This window comes from Symsagittifera roscoffensis, chromosome 3 (assembly GCF_963678635.1).
Source record: "Symsagittifera roscoffensis chromosome 3, txSymRosc1.1, whole genome shotgun sequence".
Lineage (NCBI taxonomy): Eukaryota > Metazoa > Xenacoelomorpha > Acoela > Convolutidae > Symsagittifera > Symsagittifera roscoffensis.
The window spans coordinates 35,242,197-35,262,270 of NC_087064.1; the positions used below are offsets into that span (position 1 = coordinate 35,242,197).

General features: G+C 36.5%; 2 protein-coding genes across 2 annotated transcripts in view; both read right to left on the reverse strand.

Annotated features, from left to right (window-relative positions):
• Positions 1–20,074, reverse strand: part of LOC134842663 (116 kDa U5 small nuclear ribonucleoprotein component-like) — a 410,937-nt gene that overhangs the window by 277,176 nt on the left and 113,687 nt on the right. The window lies entirely within an intron of this gene.
• Positions 8,594–16,628, reverse strand: LOC134842194 (E3 ubiquitin-protein ligase TRIM23-like). Its single transcript, XM_063858414.1, has 9 exons — positions 16,319–16,628; positions 15,788–16,071; positions 15,070–15,588; positions 14,663–14,871; positions 14,084–14,298; positions 13,690–13,913; positions 12,956–13,292; positions 11,079–11,399; positions 8,594–9,342 (listed from the first exon to the last, which is right to left on the reverse strand). The coding sequence occupies exons 1-9, from the start codon at positions 16,518–16,520 to the stop codon at positions 9,161–9,163; spliced, it is 2,493 nt and encodes an 830-aa protein (XP_063714484.1). The 5' UTR covers positions 16,521–16,628; the 3' UTR covers positions 8,594–9,160.

Below are 20,074 nucleotides of genomic sequence, written 5' to 3' on the forward strand. Positions count from 1 at the left end.
TTTTGACAGCAAGTGTGACCATTTTGGACAAAATTTTGGATCTATTTCACTCAATGGGTCTCACAATGTAATTGCTGGCGCGCGATACACTAAAAAATTCAAAAAATATTATATTATCAGTAAACGCGCTGGTCGGAATTTTTCCTCAACCGTAGTTTTTTAAAAAAAATCTAATGCTCCCCTTATCTTGGTTTTTGCTTTACAATGCAGAAAACATGGGGAAAAGGAAAAGTTTTTGAAAAAATAGAAAGATAAAAAAATTTTGGAAAAAAAACTATTTTTATACGTTAACTGCTTTGCTTACAGTATTTTGGTCGGATCAATCTGTGCTAATTTCACAGCAATCGGCTATTTTATTTTGAACTGCGTATATATGAACGCTTCAAGGTTAATATGCACTATTTGAGTTCAATTCAATTTCATTTGAAAAAAAGTTCGATAATAAATTCTAAAAGATTAAAATTCACCATTAAGACTAGAAGTTATTGCGCACATTGCACTTCCGTAATTGAAGAGCGCAATTTACCTAATTTTGTAGCAGATTAATTTGAGTTGAACTCAGGTACATATGAAACTTAGTGCAATTATGTATGCTTTTACCATTATGAAGGAATTTGGGCATTTTTGGACTTTTTATTCAAACAAAAACAAACAAAATTACCAAGCAGTTGGGAAACAGTCGATAAATACAAAGAAACAGAAACAAAAAAACTGACTTGTTTCTTGAAAAAAATTCAACTTTGGAATTTGAAAGCAAAAACATATAGCTTTACAGTTCTGTGAGATTAAGGATATTTATGATTGAGCTTTTTATGAAAAAACTCAATGTGAGAAAAATGGATCAATACAAAGTTTTTATTCAGCTGGAAAAATTGAGAAACCACTTCCATTTTCGAAACTAGAAGAGTCATGTTTTTTGTGGTTTTTACATTTTCGATACTGGAGAGCTCAACTTATCTATTTTTTGTCATATGAAATTGAATAGAGTTCAAATAGTGCATATTAACCTTGAAGCGTTCATATATGCATTAATATGAATGAATGCATTTATGAATATGCATTAATATGTATGAATACACTTCTGTATTATACTAAATCGTTTCAAGTCTCTGACTGGAACGAAATCATCACGAGCTATATTAGTGTCTGAACTTGGTTAAATGGGTCCTAAAAATCATGAACGTTGAAGTTCTTTGAATTTCAATTATGTTTATTAACAAAATTTTATTTTTAAGTAATATCCCATTTAGAAAAATCTTGACCAAAATGCAAATTTTTCATCCGATGGGAGTTCAAAATAGTGAAGTCCGTTTTATAAACACAGATGCGAAGCGTAGCAAATAAACACACGAAAAATACAATCGCTAGCATTAAACCAGGCATTCACTAAGCTACTAATCACCCGTGGTTAGACATCAATTGATCGGAAAACAAAAATGCCAAAGGAAATTGTTGTCAAAAAAATATCATTTTTTTGAAATTATGTTAACTTCAATCTCAGAAAAACAAAGTGAAAGCAATCACTAGCATTTAACAAACTTTTTGTGTTTTCCGGGCTTTTACTAAGCAAACAACACGTGATTAGACGCCAATTGATCCGGAAACAAAAAAGCCAAAGGAAATCGTTGTCACAAAAAATCAACACTTTTTCGAAGTACGAAGAATCAAATCTCAGAAAAACAGAGGAAAAACATAACCACTAGCAATTAACAGGCTTTAAGTATTTTCCGAGCATTCGCTGAGCCAACAACGTGTAATTAGATGCCTAATGATCCGAAAACAAAAAGGGGCCAAAAAGAATTGTTGTCACAAAAAAAATCGATTTTTTTTCTAAATATGAAAAATTTAATCTCAAAACAACAGACGGGAAAAACAACCACATCTAATTAGCACGCTTTCATCATTTTACGAGCATTTGCTAAGTGAACAACACCTAATGAGAGGTAAATTGATCCGGAAACTATAAAAGTCAAAGAAAATCGTTGTCAGAAAAATATTAACAACTTTTTGGAAGTACGAAGTATCCAATCTCAGAAAAACAGACGAAAAACATAACAACAAGCTTTGAAATAGCTTTGAGTTTTTTGAGCTTTCACTACGACAAAAATATGTAATTATAGGCCTACAAATCGGAAAACAAATTGAGTCAAAAAGAAATGTCATCAACAACAAAATCGATTTTTTTTTAAAATATGATAATTTCAGTCTCAAAACAACAGACGGGAAATACAACCATTAGCATCACAAAACCTTTTAGAATTTTTTAGCGTTTACTGAACCAACAACACAAAACACAAAGCTAGACATCATTTGCTCTTAAAAATGCCAAAAAAATGTCAAAAAAATTCAAGTTTTTTTTGAAATACGAAAAAAATTTCGATCTCAGAAGAACAGACGAGAAAACATCCAATAGCATTTGACAAACTTTTAATTGTTTTCAAAATTTTACTAAACTACTTAACGTAGTTAGACATCGATTGATTCGAAAACAAAAAAAAACCAATGGGAATAGTTGTCATAAAGTTATCATTTTTTTGGAATTACTAAAACTTCCATCACAGAAAAACAGACCAGAAAAATATCAGCAAGCATTAGAGAAACTTTCAGTGTTTTCCGAGTTTTCACCATGCCAACAACGCGTGGCGTAACATCAAATGATTTTACAAAAAATCATGCCAAAGGAAATCGTTGTCAAAAAAGTTCAACATTTTTTTGAAATTAAGAAAAATTCCATCTCAGAAAAACACACGAGAAACACAACCAACAGCATTAAGCACGCTCTTAATAATTTCATAGCGTTTTTAAACACCAATCGATCGTTAGACAAAAATGCCGAAAAGAAAAACTTGTCATGAAAATATTGACTATTTCTCAATCTCAGAGAAACATACAAGAAATATAACCACAAACACTAAAGAGTTTTTTTAATATTTTTTTCCGAATTTTTATTATGCCAAAAGCACGAGTTTAAACATTGATTGAACCAAAAATGAGAACCGCCAAAAAAATTGTAGTCATAAAAATATCAATTTTTTTAAATAAGGAAAAACTCAATCTCAGAAAAACAGACAAGAAACACAACCACTAGCATTCAACAAGCCTCTAATATTTTTCAAGTTTTTACCATGCCAACAACACGTGGTTAAAAATCAATTGATCAGAAACGAAAAAGGCCGAACAAAATTGTTGTCATACACATAATCAATTGTTTTGAAAATACGAAAAACTCAATCTCAGAGAATCAACTACTAGCATTTAACAACCTTTTAGTTTTTTCTGAGTATTCACTAAGCCAACAAGATGCGGTAAGACATCAGTTATTTTTTTGGAATTACGTAAATATATATTTTTTTGGAATTACGCAAAATTCAACATCAGGAAAAAAGACGAGAAAAACAAACGCTAGCTTTAAACAAACTTTTTGTAGTTTCAGAGTTAAACATCAAATGATCCAAAAATGAAAATGACGAAGCAAATTATTGTCATTAAAAAATCAAAATTTTTACAGAGAAGTTAAGCAGGGCTTCGCATCACTTGCGATACATTACAAAAAAGCATAAGTCGAAAAAATATATTTTAATAACTAAAAAACCAGGTGCGCCAAAATTTTTGAAAACATCGACGCGCAATTTCAAAAAATGGACTTTGCCCAAAACTTTTGTTTTTTTGAAATACATCGCCTTTCTTTTACAAAAAATTAACGAGTAGCCGCTTCTGCTGGAAAAAATTTCATTTCGCTTTTTTCGATTAAAATTTTGCCCTCAGATTTTATAGGGCAGCTTTTCAGAAAATTCAAAAAGTTTCTATAAAGCGGTAAATGTTCATTAACAAGTTTCTGTTGAAACCAAGTTCATGGCCGGTGAAGAAGAGAAAATTTCCCATCTTGGGTTCCTTGGTTAATCATTTAACTTGAGAATTGGCACGGTTATCTTCGAGAAGAGGCAAAAAACTTTCAAAAAACACTCAATTTATTTTTTTTTCGAAAACAAATTGGGCGCAGCAAAATATAAAAGTGAACTTCTAACAATCTGTTGTGTCGATTAAACCGTTTTTTGAAACGAAAACTACTCTGCCATACCTGGGTTTTTGGTAGGAGGGTTTTGGAGAAAAGAACTAATTTTTTTGAAAGACTTTTGTATTACCTGTTTGTACCAAAGAGGATTTCTAGCAAACATGTCAAGTAAGATATTTAAAACTCAAATAAGCAAATGAACGAAATTTACGAAGCTGAAATATGGCCGTCGATTTTTGAGCACACACCAAATTGAGCAAAAAAAACAACCGTAGTAGCTAGTGTCCTTCAAGTAATTAAATTTGAAGTTTCAAAAAATTAAGCATGATAGCAGAGCAGCAATAAAAATGTTAGCATCATCATGTGATTCAACTGGTTTAATTAAACTAGATTTTAACCCAAAAAAAGCTACATTCTGATTTGACAACGCTTGCTAATCACAAGCGTAAAAACTGTCAAAAACCAAAAATTTGAATATTCCGAGGGCCATATTATTATGTGTAAAAAAATGGTCGTAGCCGCTCGTGTAGGGAGTTTTTCGAAACCTTTCTATTCATTGAAACCAAAAACTCAGATTTGAGAGGGGCATTTTTCGAGAAAACGAAAAAAGAAATAAAAAAAAATGGGTCAAAGTATCCCCCATAAATTTTTTCGAAAGCTGTAGACAGAGGGACTAAGTAAAAAGACTCTAACGATGTATACGGGCACACAAAACAGTAAGCGGTGTTTCAATTGATACCCCTCTTTGAAAATCAGTAGATTCTGAGAAAAACTAAAATTTTTCCAATGAATTTGGAAATAATTTTTCATTATGAAAAAAAAAAAAAAAATTTCAACAAATCGATTGTTAAGCATACAACTAATATGAAAAGTGCAGAGTCGAGTGTTCAAATTGTGTTTTCCTTGAAATGACCCGAAATAAAGTCATTAGGCCGATAAAAGTAAGAACGAAATAAGTTGAGCCGAGGAATTTTTTTGAGCTAAGCAAAAAAAAGAAAACGCGAAATCGAGGCAAGTAAAATTATAGATTGAAGTAACTCGAAGACTAAAAGCAACCTTATGAAATAAAAATGCGCACACCAAGAGAAAAATTTCAAGATCTGACAACTAAGCCGACATAAAATAAGCAGCCAAACAATTGGCTGACAATGTTATTTGAAACAAAATATTTCCCGTTAGAAAAAAATAAGTCCTGGCAAGATTCGAACCTAGGACCTTTGTCATCTTAAGCATTTTCAATAACTCCAGGCCAAATTGGCCGGGAATGCATAGAAATTTAAATTCATTGACACAAGATACAAGTTCTTCAAGAGACTCTGTTAAACAAGTTGTTTACCCGAAAAAAAGTTCCAGTTCGATAACGCTTGCTCATTGTTGTCGAACTGGATACCAGAAAAACAGAAGAAAACAACTTCCTAGCACTTAACCAGCTTTTAGTATTTTCAAACATTCATTAGGCAAACAACACGTGGAATTACATCAATTCATTTTGGAAACAAAAAATGATTAAGGGAATATTGTCATGAGAAGTTAACAATTTTCCGATAAAAAATCAATCTCAAAAAAACACAACCACCCAACATTAAAACTTTTTTATTTATTTCACAACGTTCACTGAGCGTACAACACGTAATTAGGCGCCAATCGATCTGAAAACAGAAAAAGCAAAAAATGCTGTCATTTAAAATGTCATTTTTTTGAACTCCACAAAACTCAATCTCAAGAAAAACAGACGAAAAACAAACCCCAGCATTACACACGCTTTTAGTGGTTTCGAAACGTTCACTAATCAGAAAACATGTGATTAGACCCGATAGATGGGAAAATAAAAAGGGTAAAAAATATTATTGTCATAAAAACTTTTGCGACTTGAAAATTTGAACTTTTAGCTTTGATGCTAACAATCAACCTGATTTAATCAATACAAAAAACCATTCAAATCCATGCAAATTTTCAATTAAATCACAAAAATTGAGTCGAAATGAATCAGCACTAATATAATTTCGAAACAAAATTAAAACAAGAAGAAACGGAAAATTTACCAGTCAGGGACTGTGAATTCGAAAAATTACGAGAATTAACACCGACATTTGAGACTAATAGAAAACTGCCAACAGCAAAAAAAAGTTGTGACATGGCAAGTAAGCCGACAAACTATGGTCCACCATTCAGAGTCCGATTCCCGGAAAAATTCAATATCAGACTTTGAAAAAGTCTGCCGGGACTCTAAACCCAGACCACAGGGTACAAGGCAACCGCAATAACTCAGTAGCCAAATAAAAAGGGGACCAAAAATTGCTAACAAACTATAAGATAATCTATCAAAATCAAGTTCAATTAAATGTGTACAAAAAATTATTTACGAGAATTAAAATCTAATTCATGATTGCAAGAAAATTGCTCTCAAGTTTAACTAGAATGCATTTTCGTTTTTTTCTTTTAATAAAAAAATGAATATAACTTGAGCCTGATGCCATACGTAAGTTGCAATCAGTTTTTTTGAAAAATTTCGATGGTTCTGTTGGACAAGTTAATTGCCTAAAAGCAAATACATCGATTTGATAACGCTTGTTACTTGAAAATTTAAGCATTGATTCTGAAATTTACAAGTCATTCGGTTTTTTTTGTGACAATTGTTTTTTTGTTGCCGGAGTGTAGTTTTCCCAAATAGCAAAAAAAATTGCTCGCGAAATCGTGAAGCCTAAACACAGAGTTGGAAGAGTCAATAAACTCAAGTAAACAGAGAATATACTGACATGTTTTTTGCCGATTCTCAACTTTCCAATTTCGAAGAACCAAGTAGATGGCCTTAAAGCTCCTCGAATTTCTAGAACAATTTGTTAGACATTATGTTCGACATTTATGTCAATTTATCTTTGACAATCTGAAAATTAAAATCCACTTTCGAAAGTAGAAATCAATCACACTTTTCGCGATCTTTGCACATTCGCTGTTCGATAGTAGAGTTTTTCCTTTTTTTACACAGAAGCGAAGTTGCACTTCGCATACACAAGCAACATTATGACCGCTAACGCTACTGCGAAAAACTGAATGATTAAAACTTCGAGTCTACAAAATTTCTTAAGTTTCCCACGCCAATTATGGGTCTACATAATTTCTAAGTGACGCAAGCCAATTATGATGCATTAGCAGTTCCAGTCAATTTGAAAAAAAAACACCAAAGAACATGCCTCAATTTATAGAGCGGACGCAAAGTATAGAGCGGAAAAAAATCATTAAAAATTTCCGACTCTGCCCAGGTTCAAACCCTCTTAATTTATTGCGGATCTTCTTTTCTACGTTACAGATCCATGATACCTTGAAACGAAGCGCTATTTGTAATATAATAGTCTGTGTTAATAGCCTTAGCATTGGCTGTACTTTATAGCTGGTTATTGATCAAAATGACTAATTTCAAAATGAACACATTTCGTAGCAACAATATTTGCGTCGCAAAAAAATTTTGCTAGGTTGGAAAAAAGATAGTTTATACTATAACCCAAGCTTTGCTTGTGTAAACCAGGTAAATGAAATGAACTTTATAAAAAAATCAGAAGTGAAACCGCGATAAAGGAATTTTGAGTCTGAACGAAGTTTTAGATTTTTTCCCGAAAAAAAAAATCATCGCGACCTATATAAGAGTCTCAACTACATTAAACCACTCGCAAAACCTCTCCTTGGGTTGAATTTCGCTAAATATACCCAGGAGGATTGCAATGGTAATAACGGCCTTTAGCACAAATAATAGTAACAATAATAATACTGGGTTGCTCCAATATATGGAAGGACTTCTAAGGCCCTTTGAAATTTCAGTTTTCTAGTCTGTTTTGTTATAGATCTAATAAAGTCCACGTTTGTATGTTGCAGTAGCCGTAACCAGATATAAAGTAGGTCCAGAAAAAGTCTGATAATTCTTTCTTGACGCTTTGTCCAAAAAGGTTCACTTGGCTGCCAATTCGTTTATACAGAAGAATAACTCGGTGCCAAAAATTTTGTTAGCTGGATGGCAGTCGAGTTTTTTGAAGTATGAACGATTTTTTTTGTTCAAGTGTTACTCAGGTTTGTTTGAGGTTTTCGTTGATGCCAACATATTCTCTCCATGGAACGTTGTACTTTCCTTGATTGCTTTTACTGAATAGAAGATTATCATGCATCTCTCTGTAGCGCAATAAAGGAAGTATTCTAAGGTGCATGAGACGGTCTTTCTACTCGCTGTTTGGGTGTATCCAAGTTGTAACATGTTTTTGAAATAACTCAATTGAATGAAGTGCACCTTTACTCGGATACCACATCTGCATTCAATTTAGTAAAATTGGTATCAAAAGTCCTCGAAGTACGTGTAGTTTGGTATATTAGTTGGTAAGTAGAGAAATGTAGAATGAGGCATACGCCTTGTTACACCGTGTGTTTATATGTACATCCCAATTTAGAATATCTGAAAGCTCAATGCCTAAATCTTTTCCAAGGCTTTTCTGTTCAAACACGTGCGAGTCAAAGCAGAATTCTGTTGTTGGCACCTTTAAAGAGTAAAAATCCGCACTTTTAAATATTAGCGCTCATTGAATTGTTTTTGCACTACTTCGATAATTTATCCAGAGCGCAGTGAAGACTCTGTCTTGCACTATTACAAGCCTTTAGATCATCCGCAAAAAGTTTACAAGTAGCACCAGTACTTTCAATTAGAGAGAGTAGATCATTTATGTAAATGACGAACAAGAGACCCAAGTAAAGATCCCTGTGGCACTACGCTGATTACTTGTATTAATGTGTATAAATAGTGTCAACTGAACTCCTGAAGATTGTCACCTTAAGAAAAACCGAAACAAATACTGGTTTTTCAAACATTTATATAAAGTTTATACACTGATAAGCAATTTTGTATCTGACTTAATAATAGTCCATTCACTATTTTGAGTGCCTTGCCATATTTTGAGTGCCTTGCACAATAAACATCAATTTCTAAAAGATCTGCCAACTATAATCTACTATAAATAATGTTGCTTACGCTTGTTGACAGATACTGCATCAACTGTGAAATATATCTTTTCTTGTACGTAAGCTACTAAATACTCCTTCTAAACTAGAGCAGAAACTATTTAAAATAGTTTTAACACCTTTGCTTTGCAGCGCAAAATGTTTATCAATTTATCAGTTTGAGTTCAAGTTCATATTTTGGTTGTACTGTTGCTGTGATTGATTATGACCTCGACCAATCAGCGATGAGTATTCCAGTTGTACCAGTGGGTCTCCTGTCACCCACCTACGCGAATTCAAATCATAATCTTGATCCTGGAAGTTGAATGTGACTTGATTTCCTCCTCTTCGTAATACTGAAACGAAACAATTCTAGTCACACAAGCAAAGCGGACCCTCACTTGCGATACAAAATTTCATGCCACAATTTATTCACAAAAATTTAGTCACTGCTGTAGGAATCTTAAAACTTCTAGGAACCGTATTAGAGGCAAATAAATCATTCAAGAAAACAAGAGTATTTTTTAATTATTTGTAAGAAAACAAAATCATAAATCAGATAGTTATACAGTGGCGAAGCGGAGCTGTAGATAATTATCTAACATAGCCAATATACCGATGGAAAAGAGTCAATGAATGCAAACAAAAAAAAACTTTTTTGAAAAAATGCAACTTCAGAAATTCAAAGAAAAAAATGGCCTCAAAGCTCTTTGAAGCTCTAAAAAATTTTATGGTTGTCATGTTTTCAAAACTCTATGAGAAAATTGGATCAAAAAGTAAAATTTTTATTTCGCTGGGAAATTCCATAATTAAATTCTACCTTCGAAACTAGAAGTCGATCACGCATTTTTTTTACACTTTTGAAGTTCATTAGTAAAGTTTGCCTTCCTTTTAACAAAGGAAACGAACTAAACTTTTTAAAAAATCAAAAATTAAACCGCGAAAAAGTAATTTTGAGGCTGAACAAAATTTGGGACTTTTCCCGGTAACAAAACCAAAAAAAAAATCATCGCGACCTATATACGATTCTCAACTACGTTAAACGACCCTTAAGAAAGAAAAATATATTCCACCTTAAGACAAAACTGATATCAAAACATACCCGGACAGAAAACTCCTGAAATGAACTCACGGACAAAACATTCAAAAAAATGTAATGGCAAGACAAGCTAAAGCATTCCGAATTCCGAAAAAAAAATCAATTCAAAGATCATTGTTATTGAACGGATGAATTTGCAAACTGAATGGATAATTTTGTTCCTCTCATACTTTAACCCACTCTCATACTTTAACCCACTCTCAATTTATCTGGTGTTTCTCGTATACGAAAAAGGATAAAAACGGAAAATTCAAAATCATATAAAGCATATTTTAAAAAATCGTATTGAGAAATCTTCTGTAAACCCTATCCAATCCATATAACTGTTTTTCTTTTTACGTTAGTTAAGAGGTTCGCAGCAAAAAACATAGCCAATCGATAGTTAGAAAAGAGTAATGAACGCAATAAACAGGAAAGGCTGACTTCTTTTTTGAAAAAAAAAATCAAATTGAGAATTTTAAAGAAAAATTATATGCCCTTAAAGCTCTTTGAATTTCACGAACAACTGATGATCGGTGCTTTTTTGATAAAATTAAACCAACTTGATAAATTTTTATTTCGCTGAGAAATCTGATGCCATTTTCGAAATTAGCAGTCAATCATGTTTTTCGTGAACTTTACATTTTTGCTGTTCGATAGTGAACTTTGTTTGATTTAAGCAAAAAAATGAAGTGAACTTAAAAAGAAATCAAAAATCAAAAAAAATCAATATTTGGCCTGAACAATTTTATAGACTTTTTCCTGAAAAAAAAAACAAAAAAAAATCAGCAAGACCTATATAAGACTACTCACTACGTTCATTACTCTTAAAAATTGAAATTCACAGAGGACTATTCGTATATACAAGAGTTCTTTCACAAATAAAAAAATTGAACAGAAATCGATAAAATCTTTGCGCTTCCAAATAAGTCAAACTCTCAGGCACACATATAACTGATTGATTGATCAGTATGATGTACTCAACCATACGATCAGCTAGATCAGAAAACTTACAATCAGTAGTTGCCATTGACGAATAATAAACTTGACTCTGAGAAGCTGCAGATGCCAAATCGCCCCCTCCTCCCGCGTGAGGTTGCACTCCTACTTGATCGCCGCTTCCCAAAACACGTCTTTGATCTTGGCCTGAGTCCGGAGCGCCTCTTGTAAATTGGGAGTTCGAGGAGTTCCGATATAAATGCATTCCTCCTCGGTGAGTGAAAGAGTCTTCTTGATTCGTGAAAGCCGCATTCTGATTGACCGAGAGGGAGGTGTGTTGAATGGCATAGCGAGATGATGCGTCTGGGTTCAAAGATCTTGCATTTGAAGGTCCGACTAGTTTGAAACGCAATGAAAATTTAAACGTTATATAGCTCAACTTGCAACTGAATTATAATTTTCAGAAAAACTGCCATTATTCTTTTTTGTTCCGACCACTGAAAATGGAGAGGAACTTTGTATTCGGGTTTGTTTTATTTTTTTCTTTTTTGTTTTCAAAATTGGACATTCTCTAGGGCCATATTTTTTTTTCAAAGCGCAGGTCATAGCGGCTTGTGCAGGTAAGATTCGCATAACAGGTTTTCTCTTTCGTTTAAACACTTAATCTCCGATTTGGTACGGCAGTTTTTAAGAAAAATCAAATTTTTTTTTAAAATTAAACAAAATGTCAGAACTCAGCTTGTTTGATCCCCCTACTAAAACTTTCGAAGGCCGTAGAACGTGAGTTAAAAAGAACAGAGACTAGCGAAATGTGCAGTCACATAGAAGAGCAGCCGGGTTTTCCATTGGTACCATTTTTTGAAAATCGGTACAGTAGTTTTTCGAGAAAATTGAATATTCTGCGAAAAGTGCAAAAAGTTTCCACAGCATCGCAAAAAAAAAACGAAAAACAAAATATCCCATACACTTCCATGATACATGTTTTTTCTCAAAAAGGAACTAACTCTAGCGAAAAATAAAGCAGCAACATATGCCATTAAATTGTTTATGATTAAATAAACTTAACTGACTGAATTGGAAAACACCAATAGTGCCACGGACCAGTGATATATCATATTGAAGCCCTTTCAGTCGTGATTCAAACGACATTAAAACATAAGAAACTTTTTAGCTTTTTTTCCATTTTATCGTTTGTAATTATTTTTGAAGACAACTGTAGTCGATTTTGTCTATATACTTACTTTATTATACTACCGTTCGTTATATGAAAATTGGTCATTTAGTCTTAAACACTTGAAAATTGGTCATTTAGTCTTAAACACTTGATTTTTCGATGCTTCACTTAGCGCTTTCCTGACAACATACGTTTTCCAGATAATTTTGTACGAAAAGTAGCAAAAAAGATGAACTTTTTTGGTTTTTTTTTCTGTTTACTGTGTTATTATTTTTTTGAAGACAACTGTTGTCGATTTTGTCTAACATACTAACTTTGTTATACTAACATTCGCTACATGAAAATTGGTCATTTAGTCTTATACACTTGATTTTACAAAACTAAAACTTGTTTTGGATGCTTCACTTAGCGCTTTCTTGGCAACATAAGTTTTGCAGATAGCTTTGTATGAAAAGTAGCAAAAATTATATACCATTTTTTTTTGATTTTTTAAAAAGTTTACTGTGTGTTAGTATTTTTGTGGAAGACAACTGTTGTCGGTTCTGCCTAAAATACTAACTTCCTACGCGTGCGAAAAGTTCTCTCATCACATCACGCACAAGAAGGGAACACTAATTTGAAAAACCTTTTTGGAAGTTTTTTATGAATATGGTGGTCGGAGCACTCTGTGCTACTTGCGCAGCAACCGGCCATTTTATTCTACTTTAAGGCTGCTTTCTGATTATATTTTACCAATCAAGTATTTAATTTGTAATGGTCCAATTCAGTCCAGTTTTACCTTCAATAGCTGATGACGTTGTAGGCGCCTGGGGACAAACATCTACCACTCCGGCCCACACAAGTTGTCTAGAGAGCCAATCTAGACCATCTTCCAAACCAACTCCGGTTTGCGCATCACACGCCTGGATATGCCACTTTCTACCACAACAGATCTTGTGTAGGTTCAACTCATTGGTTAGAATCTCAACCCCTATTGCGTCTCGTGAGTCCTGTTTGCTAGCCAGCACTAGCAAGATGGCGCTCCTTAGATCTTTCTCCAACATGAGTCGAGACAGCTCACTCTGTGCTTCCGAGAGACGAGACTGATCTGAGCTGTCTACTACGAATATTAGAGCCTGAGAAAACATGAGTTACAAGGAGGGTGAAGAAAAACAGATAACGGATTATAATCATCTAGATTGATATTTGTATCATAAATCACTCCGCTGTTTAATTTTAGTTATAACAGTACCAATTTGTTTCAGTTAGATAGAGTGAATACTGACAATCCCCGATACTCAAAAAACATTCAGTTACATAACCCTGATTGCTGTGATTGCCTAAAAACTGCTATTTTATCTTTTCCCGCAGCTCAGACGAACTTCACTTTTAGACTACAACTAACATTTTTTTGTGAGAAGACACGATTATTCTCTAGGATTGCTGTTAATCACAAGCAAAAATTCCGTTAAATTATAATAATGAGATATAAATTTGAGTGTTCAAGCCCAGAAAAAAGCCACTATTCCCGACCTGTGTGTTGAGATAGTAGTGTTTCCACAGTGGCCTCAACTTCGGGTCTCCACCCACATCCCAGATGTTGAACTGAAGGTTCTTGTACTCCACAGTCTCAACGTTGAAGCCGATGGTGGGCAGAGTAGTGGGCACGAACTCGTTCTGCTTCAATTTGAACAGGATGGATGTCTTGCCTGCATTGTTCAGACCCAACATCACCAGACGCATCTCTATCTTCGGACCTAGCACACATTCAGAGTGTATCGTTAATGCACACGCAATCAAAAAAGAGCACACTAGAGGCCATTACATTATCTACTGTAAGCCTAATGTAGGTTATAAAGTATGCATTTATTGTTCGTGTCATTCGCAGAGTTTTATTGGGCTAGTGGAGCTACAAGTTCAAACAAACCTATGTGGACCCTATTGTCCCTGGTGAATGTGATGGGCACACTGGGATCACATGATGACACATTCACAACAGCTCCATTTCCACCTCCACTATTTGCCCCGTTGGACCCACTGGTGCCGTAAGAATTGGAACTAGATGATCCGCCGCTGCTAAGAAGCTCCTGCAGTTGAGACTGTTGCCATTGAGCTGCGTCTACAAGACGACTGATTTCCGACCTGAAAAATGTAGCAAACAGACATTTGGAAAAGTTTCACTCATCTGACAGGAACCGAAAGCATTTTCATAGAAAAAATGTGACATCATATATCTTTCGTGATTGAAACTTTTAAAAATCAACTAACCCAATTTGAGAGAACTGGATCAATAGATTATTTTTTCCGCTGAGAAATCTGAAAATTAAAATCCAATTTTGAAACTGAAAGCCATTCACGGTTTTTCTTGCACCATTTGCACATCGTAGCAAAGCATCGAAAACCAGCGTATGTGCAACTTTATAATTCAAACCTTAGCAAGATCTTGTTCGATGTTCATCTCAATTCGTTGAAGTCCTTATAAAATTAGCTATTCAATTTGGCTTACCTGCGCACAATTAGGTCGACATCGCCCAATGTCGACTGCCTCTTCAGGTCAGTCTCAGTGGAGGTAAGCTGGGAGAGAATCATGGTCAGAGTCTGCATGCTCTGCTGTAGTGCTAGCTTCTTCTCCCTCACATACGTGTTCACTACAGATAGAGCCACTTCCTCTTGGCGCCTTAGATTATGCCGCAAATCCTCAAAATAATCATGCACCTGGCAACAGAAAAAACATCAGCTGCAATTTGAACCAAAAAATGATTAATTTGCGATTGTTTGAGACGTGTTTTGATTAGATGGATGAAATTTAAATTGCCAAACTTTCTTTAACTTAAAAAAATTTCGAACTATAATAATCTGATCTACAGATTTTTCTGATCAACGTTTACTGCCTCAAATTAAAAAACATCAAACCTGTTGTCTGGCAACTAGCGCTGTTCCCCTCACGTTCGTCAATTGTCCATTAGGCCCCGTTGTGACTCCCGCTGCGTTCGCATTTAAATCAGATCCCAAAACACTCAAAGAACTTCCTGTCGACGATGGGGATCTAGTAGAGGTTCCTTCTATAAGCTGCATACAGGCGTTCAACTTTCGTATGTAAATGGTCACGTCGTCTGAGAAGTTGTTAATGATATTCAGGCAGCTGGTCAACAACGACTTGATCGAATCTGCTTCATGGATCAATAGGTTGAACTTATGACCTTTGTGGGAACTGAAATCTCTACAAAGATAGCACATCATTGGAAGCTGGAACTGCGAGATCATTTGAGACGACGAGGACTGAGTCGAGGAGTTCGGGGGAATTGAGGTGGGTATCTGGCATGCCGGTTCCAGGCATACTAGCTCTACAGGGTGTCCCGGATGTAACCTGCACTGGGGTCTCTGGCGTGTCGGAGCTTCGCAGATCGGAATTCGCTTATGCTTTGACAGTGTCTTAAACAAATCCGTTTTTAATTAATTTTAGCAGCACAGCGTTTTTCTTATTTGGATTTAGACTCCCAACTAGTTAAATAAATAATAAGCGTGCATATTTGGACTTCCAGAGATAGCCATTATCCAAAATAACCCCACGGGCACCCACGATGATAGCGGGCACAAACCCACTCGTAAATAAGTCGAAATAAATACTAACATTGGTAGAATGAATGATTTCTGAGCACTGCTGACATAAATTAGTTGCACAAGTCAAGCAATACAGTGTTGCCACATGAAGTTCGTTCTCGTCGCACTTCCGGTTAATTGCAACACTATTAGGACTGAGCTGCGGAGAAACAGCTGACTCAGAGTGGGCTCTCAAACGAGCGCTCGAAAAACTTGGATCGACAGTGCAATTCGAAGCATTCCCTCGTCCCTCTAATTGAGAAGAATCAAGAACTTCGAGAAGAGAGAAATTTTTGTTGAGTTCAGCCACACCAGCTGTAACAGATTAAATCATTGAAGTTTAAATCATTGAAGTAAAGATCAAATCATTGAAGTTATTAAACTTCAATACAAAAATCAACAACACAGATGAGCGTACTGGTTATCATGGGATATAATTGTTGGCCGCCTTTTTGTTATAAATAACTTCAAAATATCCTTCCACAAACAGGTTCGCTCTTTAAAGTTTTTCACAAATGCTCAAACTCTAGCTGATAATTTAGAAAATTAAAAAATAACTTACCGGGAGGGACAAAAGTTGAGCTACGATCGAAAGGGCAGATGATGTTGTTTGAGGAGGTTCCATTGTCCTCAGTCGACAACAGTCTGGAGAGGCAACTTGTACAAAGAGTGTGTCCACACAGCAGCAGTCTAGGCACTCCTTCTCCGGAGGAAGAGAAGCCGTTTTCACAAACTTTGCACCGAGGCGACGCTGAATTCGACATCTTCGATCTCGCTTTAAAAATTTTCACTACAATGATTTCCTTGTCAATCAGTGGTTAATGTCAATCATGTTCATTTCATTCTCCATATTTGATGCAGCACACTTTTTCATCTCTGAAAATACCCCAAACTTGAAATCAACGGAATAAAACCGAGCGAAAAAAATAAGAAAGCAAAACAATAAAAGCCCAAAATTTTACCGGGAGTTTCAACAAGCTGATTTTGGGTTCCGGTTTATCTCACAGGGGCGAAAGCAAAAAGTTGTTGAGGTATTAAACCGAGTCAGAAACTTCACGTCTGTAACATTCGTCTACTGCAGTCACACATGAGGCTTAAGAAAAATAGGCCCTATAACCACTGGCTCAAGGGTCAGGGACACTATCTCTTGTGTTTTTCTACCTCAAGAACGGTCGGAGCCAGTTCGGTTCGTTCGTGACATGAGACTACGACCCGTTACAGCTTAAAGGCTACTACTAAAATATCCCCCCACTCTAGAATTAGAAACGTCCCCATACTTAGGTCTCTAGATACCCAAAATACATGAACGCCGTTAAAAACCGGGTTGGAACAATCCGTTAAGTTGCTTTTTTATTAGACAGTGGAACTTTGATCCATTTCAGATGGATCAACCTAAAACTCGCCTTACCTCAACATAACAATCATAAAACACACTCTAGAATTTAAATTTGTACTCACATAGTAGCACGCTCAAGAAGTGGGAAATAATCCAGTCGGTAGTTAACTCAAGAATTAAATAACGTAACTAAATGAGTCTAATGTTTTATAGTTTTAACAATGAGAACGAGTTTATACTCTAGACAATAGTTTTCTTGTGAACCATTAGGACACTCAAGCTGTCCACCTTTCCACCGAAGGTTCACTCTAGTCCAGTTCCGAATAATACTCCAGTCGTTATAATCCAATTCGAGGGAATGCTCTCGTCTCTGTCACAGATGGGACAGCTCTACTCTCGATTATTATAGTGATGGAAATTGCGAATAGCAATTTCCTACTGCTTTTTCTTACAACTTTCCCGCGTGTGCGACTCAATTGTTCTGATATTGTTCTAACTTCTTTTTCTGATTTTCAGTTCTCGCGAGAAAATCGTGCATGACAGGTTCCATTCGAAATTTTGAAAAATTAAATTTCACTCCAAAATCAAGTGTTTTTTTGCTCCTCTCAAGGTCAAACTTCCAAATATGACCGACTGGCACATACTCCCCGGACTCGAGATCGATGTCCTCATCGCGCGCTGTCTTCTGCCAGTGAGTCCCAGAAAAACCGAGTGTTGCTCAAGATACAGTGCCAGTGGTCATTTACAGAAGTTTGCAGCAGATTTAAGCTTATCTAAACCCCAAAATTCACAGCCATTTAAAATTTTCACACTATTGCTAAACAGCAACCAAAATCTGCATACACCTGCACCCTTGAATTTTCGCTTTTCAAGCCAATCATTTTAAAATCTCTTTTGTCCTATTCAATCAGGAAATTGTCATGCAGCATTTCGATTTATATAATAAATATAGTATATTAGTAACAATATTTGCTTTGTTAAAATTTCTTTTTCGTGAATCCAAGTTTCACTCGGATCCACGCTCAAGCCCCCCTTCCCTCTCAAGACTCAAGATCCATCCGATTTGCCCATTCATCTCGTACTCTTCGCCTTGGAGGTACTGCATCCTGAAGTGCTAGATGCGGCAAACTGTCTCAACAGTTCCTCTTCATCATCGGAACTAATCACAATCTCCTCCCAAGCCTTCAGCTGTTCATAGGATCGCATCCATTCTCTCTGCTCCTGCAACTTCTTTGCTTGGTTGGGTAGTGCCTTCACCCTAGCTTCTCGGTTCAAGCAAAAGGAGTTGTGCAGGCTCAAGCTCACGTTCTTCGCCAGGTCTTCCTCTAGTATCGACTCCCTCGCTTTGGTATTGTCTCTAGACATCTTACCCACTCTTTTCCATCCTGTCGTGATCGCATTACGATGGGTTAGCAGGGGTCTCTTGAAAGCTTCCGGCCCAATCTCGGCCTGGAACTGTCGATACTCTTTTTGATGTTTTCTCATGTGATCTTTCGTTGTCATGTACAACCAAGACGTCAGTGTCGCCCGAAACCATGGAAAGTACCTCAAGCGACTCCATACGTGCCTGACTTCCGTCGGTATGGCGAATACTTTGCACGCAGTCTCAAACAACTCGAGTCTCCTGCTGTAGTCTATCGCGTATATTGACTCAGCCGTTGGCGTCGTCGCCTCCCGATACTTCGTTATATTCTCTTCTATCCATCTCAGAGCTAACATCGTACTCACTACTAAGAGCGTCACCTTCTGCCGGTGATCCGGTAGTCCGATCGACCGAATCTCTTCCACATCCCACACCAGGCAAAGGTTCTTGTGATCTGGATACCACACCGTTTGTGCCAAACAGTGGCATGGGCATTCCCCATGAGAGATCTCAATGCTCCTGAGATTACGCTCCCCTGAGGCTTCCAAGAGAGGCTCAAGCTCCATCATTTTCTCGTGCATCGTGTCGTTATCTTCCAGGTTCGGAGTACTTCCCACAGGTTTTCCGATCACGTTTTGTCTCTCGTGATCGCTTGTGTTTTCTCTTTCCAACTTCAGAAGATCTTCTCCCCAGATTTCGCTTAAGTCATCTCTCAATTCTTTTGGTACTGTCCCTTTGATTTTTCTCAACAACTTGTGCGAGTGATGCGACATCCGAGCCAACCTCACGCACTTGGGCACTGAGAAGGCCTTGTCCACCAGTATTCTCTGGCTGGACACTTCCACCATCGCCATGTGTAGCGGGTAGTGACTTCCGCACAAGTTGGCCATCATTGACCCTATCAGCGATTTCGCGTTCAATGGCAAGCCATAAGCTTCGCTCATGGGAAATCCCATTTCCGCCTCAAGACCAACCTTCCAGCTCCGGATGTGTTTTTGAGTCACCTGCAACACCCCGGGCCATGATTCTACGCTCAACGCCGTCACTAAATGATGTTCAGATTCCAGTCTCTCCAGTGCCTGCAGACCACACATTCTCGAGAAGAATCCGAGAGCTGTCGCTATATTCACCGTGGTTCTCGCGTAACATTCCGCTATTATTTGCACTTCACTTTTCTCCCTTTCTGTGATGTCTTCGAACCAAGTGACCAGGTCTTCTTTTTGAAACGACAGTATTCTGACGCATGACCGTCCATCGCAGATGTGCTCTCCGTTCCCACACGTCGAATCCAGACAGCTACCCGGCTCCAATTTCTTTGCTGACCCGGGGTCGCTCGTCCTTTCGCTTGGCTCTTGCATCTGGGGCGTGATTAGCTTATGTAGCACACTCAACTTCGCCAGATCTTCATCTTCCGTTGGTGCTAACCACACTCGCTCGGTGGTTTCCTCGATTAGACTCGCATGGGGATGTGGACACCAGGAGGGTCTTAGTAGCTTCCATATCACTCCCAAGTTCGTGGTTAACAAGCCATTTCCACCGCCCATGTTCACTTCAACTCTCTTGTTTGAGCGCGGTATGCTTATCACCTCTGGTGTTTTCTCAAGAATCAGGCCCAGGCT